At 49.9% G+C, this 6,893-nt stretch overlaps 2 protein-coding genes across 2 annotated transcripts in view; both read right to left on the minus strand.

Annotated features, from left to right (window-relative positions):
• Window positions 1-52: 52 nt before the first annotated feature.
• On the minus strand, window positions 53-1,855 carry TbgDal_IV3950 (receptor-type adenylate cyclase GRESAG; the record flags this gene model as incomplete). Its single annotated transcript, XM_011774682.1, has 1 exon — window positions 53-1,855. One exon carries the CDS (start codon window positions 1,853-1,855, stop codon window positions 53-55), a length of 1,803 nt encoding a protein of 600 aa, XP_011772984.1.
• A 1,459-nt stretch (window positions 1,856-3,314) lies between these two features.
• The window catches only part of TbgDal_IV3960 (receptor-type adenylate cyclase GRESAG, putative), a gene marked incomplete at both ends in the record, with an annotated part of 3,715 nt that continues 136 nt past the window's right edge, over window positions 3,315-6,893 (minus strand). Inside the window, one exon of the mRNA XM_011774683.1 lies at window positions 3,315-6,893. Within this exon, the coding sequence (XP_011772985.1) occupies window positions 3,315-6,893 (3,579 nt within the window).

Below are 6,893 nucleotides of genomic sequence, written 5' to 3' on the forward strand. Positions count from 1 at the left end.
GCATTCAAAACAATTTTCCGCCAGTGCGACCTCAATGATGGTGGCATCAGCTTCACGTTACGATGGCAGACATAGGGGTGCGGGCACTTGTGTTTGTCACGTAACCCACAACAACAAACAACTGCTGCTCGAGTGTGGGCGACAGTTGAATCACGTTTTTGCCACGATGATGCAGGCGTGGTGTAAGCATCACGGGGTCAACGAAAGCAACTTCGGCAATGGACAGCATCGCATCATCAACGACACCAAACACAGCCGTCACACTCCTTGTGTCAAGCTGATGCTGCAATGTTCTGGCACTTTCAGCTGAGGATGATGCCATTGAATGAAAGAACAGTCGCCGTGAAAGGGCTGATTCTCTTCCCCTGGTGGAAGCGTACAGCGCCTCGGACATCGACGCATATGTATCCACAGGTAGCGCCGTATCAAACAAAGTTAAGGACAGGATACTCATCGGTGATGGGATTCTCGGTTTGTTTATGTAACACTTTTTGGAATCAAAAATTGTTACTCCGCCGTTGACTGGAAATAATCTATAGCCACTACCAATAACATTCATTAGTACCAGACTTCCTCCCTGATTACAGTTGCATGCTGCTCCCTGTTTAGCCGCCCCACCTTTGCAGTCTCCACCAAAATCACCAATCACAAGATCGTCAATAACATAACGGCGCTGGTTATACAGTGACTCCATGAATGCCTTCCTGCTTGTTAGCCACTCCCGACTACTTAGCGCCTGGGACAGCACTTCTCCCGCAATCCACCCATACACCATAAGCCTCCCATCCACGTCGTCGTGGTCGAAGTTATCCGTGCCATTGAAAACAGTCACTCCAGGATTAGCGCTCAGGTACGACCTCATGTGATCCTGAAAGCGCCTGATTGCTCGGTAGAGTGTGTTTTTTGCTAGTGGATTTGTTCCAGTCAATATTACCTGTCCAAATTTCAAAGGCGCCCCTGCAGCTTCCAATGCCTCGCGCCACGCTCCTACGATAGAAAACTCGAGTGTTGAATGAGCCAGTACGTAAGCGTCGCGTGTACGTTTGTCAGCCACTATTTTATTCAGAAACCTCATTGTGTCGTTGATTGGTGGTGCAACAGCGATTACACCCTGAGGCCGCGTCTTCGCAAACGCTTCCCACGCCGCTTCGAAGGCTCTGTCGTCAGCAAAAGCTTCCATTGAGCTTTTTACAGTAAACACACCGCACAGCTCACGACCCATATGAGAGAACAGCTCTACTGCATGCTTATACTCACTATCACCAAACGAAATGTCCTGAAGATACATAAATCCAATCCGAAGCAGGCGCAGTTGGCTGACAGCATACCGGACCAATGCAATAAGCTCGGCAGTGGGTGAAGCGCGGATAAAATATATGTTGGGATTCCATCCACGCACAATACTCGACCCTGTAGATGGAGCGAAGGCAACCAGATCTTCCCGCTTCAGCAACGGAAGTGCGTGTAATGTTTCAATATCGGTCAGTGGTCCAAACACAACAAATAAACCCTTTTCTGTAGTAGCAACACGTTGTAAGGCATCAACTACTTCAACGTTGTTAGGGGGAGGCGGCACAACCTGCACCGTTACATTGGGTGCCACAGTCCACTGGCGAGCGGCAAATGACGCATTGAGGCCGGCATTTATTGCTTCAACTTGTCTGTACTCAACGTAGGGACTATAAATGAAAGAGTAAACCTTCACCTTTATGTTTCCCTCTGAGTGCGCTGGAAGAACATTTGAGAACAGTAACAGTGCCATAACGGTGGAAAGGCGACAGTGCCACACAGCGGAGCCCGCGGATTTGCTCGCAGCAGGCGTGTGAGGACCATCAGTTTCACTGTGGTAAATCATTGAATACGTGAAGGAAGCAATGAATGGCTTGCTTTAGGTGAGTGGCCGTATGTGTACGCGTGCTTGTTGTCTACAAAAGTTGTGTGGGAGGTGGGTGTAGTGCAAAGAAATTTGGTGGGATTATAAATGGCGGACACAACCTTCCACAACAGCATCAAAGAGAAGATTTGCGATTCACACTGTTATAGGTAGCAGCGTGACGAAAAACAGTAACAGCTGCAACAGATTGTGGTGTTAGGCCAGCACAGACTGCTACGGCACGACACAAGTGGGTGTAAAGCTGGCTTTCATTACATTGGTGTAACTCGAATAAACTCGACAGGGCAGCAACGAATTCGGAACAGCTCCCTCGGAAATCACTAAAGGCAGTCACGAGATCAAGATCTGTCACGAAAAATGACACGCCGCTGCCAGCCGGGGGATTATATACTTGGGTGCTGCCGATACACGCGTAATTCCTTCCACGCAGTAAATGATAAGATGGAGCAACGACGACACCCGAATCGGAAGCCACACGCGGCGAAATAGGACAGAATCGCATTCAGTCATAGGTCACAAGTATTGCGTTGTTCAGCCATGCGATTGCAAAAACGGTAGCATCCAAATTACATCGCATACAACATTCACTCAATCCATATCGTGCACGAAGAACACAAAATGTGGGTACGAGCCATTACTACACGGCATCGACACGCAGGACTGGGTCATCGTTTGGAGGCCAACCTTACCATTTTCGTACCTGGCATACTGAAGGCAAATGGAAGAAAAGTATGAGGTGTTGACATATGCGGGATCGTAGTAAGCAACGTCATACATAGGGGGAGGGAATGACTGAAAACGCAAACAAATACAAATGATGAAATACGAAGATACAAACCAAGCGGTGCTATTGCGCACACGTGAGGGGCGTACAAGGATTTTCCTCATATTGGTTGCGTTGCTTCAGAGTAATGGTATGGATGCAACAGTTAGCCACGGAAAAGGCACAATAGCATTTGCATTTGACACAGTAGAGAAAGGGGAGAGATGTGTACACATAAACCAATATAACAATAAGGGAAGAAAACATCGAACCGAGCAGTTGGTAAAAATGGTGATAGGGTAGCGGTTGTAATATTGACATAAAACAGGCACTGCCACATTAAAAGATGTTTTTGAACAGAGTTGTGAGTCGGCAGGAGGTGCGTGCACAGTAATTAAATGCCGGGACCACAACATCCACACTACAGACAGTTATGAAGAGTAGACCATAACATGTGTTTAGTGAGGCAGGGGATAAACCAAAAAAGGATCTACAAGACATGATTAACATATTTGCAAGGGGGCCGAAACAAAAACATATAACAACGTTAACATGTGTGGTAAACGTAAATGGGAAAAGGAAAAATTACGAACCTTTGCAACATACACCACCAACACATACAGTAACACAAGCTTTCCACAGTTAAAGCGAAAACAATTAATTCCCGTGAAGCTCACGCTCCAATCCATGATTAGAAATTATAATGAGTGACGCACTCCCGAGTGTGCTGACAGAGTGCTCACTGCCACTTGCTGCACAGTGATCCGCAACTCGACCCACTTTCACTGCAATACGCCGTATAACTCCTTCGCAATATTCCTCATTCCACGTGGCTTTCGATGACGGCGGGAGGCTCACCTGCCAGCGCTCACATAAAGGCATCAATAGCTGCTGTTGGTGTGCAGGAGCGAACGCACCAAAAACTGCCTTAATCGATATCGAGAATTTCTGTGCCGACGCGTTGATTGATCCACGTAAGGATCCCGTATCGCTGAAGGAAGTGCTTGACAGATCCCCGTCCTCGACAACCTCGTGGTCCAACCTCAGTGCTGCGAAGGACCGTCCGACTACAGCGTTTAGTTGGTACATTTCAACAGGCTCAGGGACGCCACGCAACGACATGGATCCAAGAGCTGTCACGTCAAGTTGCCCACGCTCTGAATTGCTTAGCGAAAGATATGCCGCGCGCGTCAGCAGCACCTGACCACCATTAGCCACACTTTCTGTTCGCGCTGCCATGTTTGATGTTCGCCCGTAGTAATCGTAGCCTTTCGTCACCTCATCTCGGCGGATATCGCAAAGACCAGTGTGGACCCCGACACGTACACGCAACCCATTCCACAGTTGGCGATAAACCTCAGGATCCAACCGTGCGGACGGTGCCTTGTATTCGTTATCGTCATCTGCACGCTGCCTCTCAAACTCACGATACGAATCGTCGAATGCTGTGGTGCCCCACTCATGGCGCAGGAAGCACCGCTGTAAGTCGGACGCAAGCTGTGCAGCAGCAAAAGGTTTTTTACAAGCAATCATAAACGAGTCCCCGACAGTCTTTACCTCATAGCATCCGTACTGTACGATGAGTGAGCGGATAAGACGGTGGTGTGTTGACACGGCATCAGGCATCAGCTCAGGGTGTGCTGCCCATTGCGCTGTACTGCTCTCTATGTCAGTAAAGATTAGCGTTACGGGCTCCATTGGCTCCTTGGGAGCACTGTCATTGTCACGCGCACCACGGCGCAGAACATAGAGCACCACCACCAGAGGCGCAGCAAACAAAGCCAAGGCGACGAGGGAACCAACAATAACTCCGGCAAGTTGTGCGGACGACAACTTAATGGCGTTAGGATCAGCGTAGCGTATCAATGGCGTGACGGGCGAGGTTAATGGCGGTACGGAGGCATTTAATGCACGTGCCAGTGACCACATGGAAATACGCGTTGCGCCATAGTTCACGACACACACCTCTCCTTGTTCAGGGACTGGGTCATTGGCTGTGAAGCACTCCTTCTCCTCTTCCTCTTCAAAAGGACCGTACCGCATTTCATCCGCGGTAATGATAGATTGCATGTAGATGGTGTCAAGCAGCGTTTTGGGTGTCACATACTCCATGCGTGGGAGGACGGCTTGAGCAAACCGTGCAGCAGCGTACCCCAGCAATGGCAGCGGCTTCCATGCTGATGAGTCTGGCAATGCGGTATGAAATTCTCTTACAATCTCTGATGACGTATTGGCGTCTGCCCAGTGAGGTAAACTTGTCGCGAACTGCACACGCTCAGCGTTCGGGTTACCATTGAATGCGCTGACCAGCTCATCATACATCAGGGCAACGTCGAAGAATGGGATGAGCACACGCACATCTGGGTTGCGATCCAGGTGCGCTGCGAGCAAGGAAGGGTCACCGGGGGCAAGACCAATAACAAACGCATTCCCACGGTTTGGCAGGCGCCCAACAAGGGTGGCATTGTCATCCAGCACAGCTACCGTTTGCAGTGTTCCGCCGTGCATCCAAACAATCTTCCGCAGTGCGACCTCAATGATGGTGGCATCAGCTCCACGTACGATGGCAGACATAGGGGCACTGGCACTTGTGTTTGTCACGTAACCCACAACAACAAACAACTGCTGCTCGAGTGTGGGCGACAGTTGAATCACGTTTCTGCCACGATGATGCAGGCGTGGTGTAAGCATTACGGGGTCAACGAAAGCAACTTCGGCAATGGACAGCATCGCATCATCAACGACACCAAACACAGCCGTCACACTCCTTGTGTCAAGCTCGCTCTGTAGTGCCAAATAGGTGGCATTTGATGGCGAAGGTATCATGCTTATAAATAGCCGATCAGATTGACCAAATCTCCCGTTACCAGTTAGAACATTAGCTCCGTAGTACAGTGCCTCGCTGGAGACCTGCGCTAACTCGCGATCCAGAATTAAAAACATCAAAGTGTTCAGTGGAGAGTACAATCTTACGCTTTCAGCAAGGCACCTGGACGGTTCAAAGACTGTTGTTCCTCCCTGCACCGTGTGGAATCGCTCGTCGTTTCCAACGACATTGATGTACAGCACATTCCCTCCCTGATTACAGTTGCATGCTGCTCCTCGCTCACCGGCCCCACCTTTGCAGTCTCCACCAAAATCACCAATCACAAGGTCGTCAATAACATAACGGCGCTGGTTATACAGTGACTCCATGAATGCCTTCCTGCTTGTTAGCCACTCCCGACTACTTAGCGCCTGGGACAGCACTTCTCCCGCAATCCACCCATATACCATAAGCTCCCCGTCCACGTCGTCGTGGTCGAAGTTATCCGTGCCATTGAAAACAGTCACTCCAGGATTAGCGCTCAGGTACGACCTCATGTGATCCTGAAAGCGCCTGATTGCTCGGTAGTTTGTGTCCCTCGCCAGTGGACCTGTTCGTGTTAGCATGAGTTGGCCAAGAAAAAATTCAACACCATCTGCTTCCAATGCCTCACGCCACGTGTCTAGTGCGAACTCAAGCGATGAAGAAGACAGCAAATAAGCATCGTGCGTGCGGCTGTCAGACAACAACCTCGTCACAAACTTGATGAGGTCTTTTGCCGGAGGGGCAAACGCGATGACGCCTTGCGGTCTCGTCTCCGCAAACTGCTCCCAGGCGGTATTAAAGTCATCATCGTTGACCCGTCCTCTCATTAAGCCGTCCACAGTAAACACACCACATAGCTCACGGCCCACGCTGGACATTAGTGACGTGGTCATCTTATACTCAGTATCACCAAAGGAAATGCCCCGAAGATACATAAATCCAATCCGAAGCAGGCGCAGTTGGCTGACAGCATAGCGAACGAGGGTGAGCAATTCCGCATTGGGCGAAGCAGTGAGGAAATATACGTGGGAATTCCATCCACGCATAGCGTTGGACCCGGTGGATGGAGCAAAACCGACCAAATTCTCTCGCTCCAGCAATGGAAGGGAGGCAAGCGCCTGACCGTCGCCAACTGGCCCAAGAACGACAAAGAACTCGCCTTTGTGTCGCTCTAAGGCGACTTGAAGGACCTCAACAGGCTTGATCTTGTAAGACGTAGGGGGAATGAGCTCTACCTTGACATCGGGTGCAACAGTCCATTTGCGGGATGCCAGAGAAGCGTTGAGTCCTGCATTGATTGCATCGCATAGGTTGTCCGGTATAAGAGGATTATATAGCAAAGAGTAGACCCTAACCGTCATGACATCTTCTGATAAAGCTGGGGG

This window comes from Trypanosoma brucei, chromosome 4, assembly GCF_000210295.1.
Source record: "Trypanosoma brucei gambiense DAL972 chromosome 4, complete sequence".
NCBI classification, from domain to species: Eukaryota; Euglenozoa; class Kinetoplastea; order Trypanosomatida; family Trypanosomatidae; genus Trypanosoma; species Trypanosoma brucei.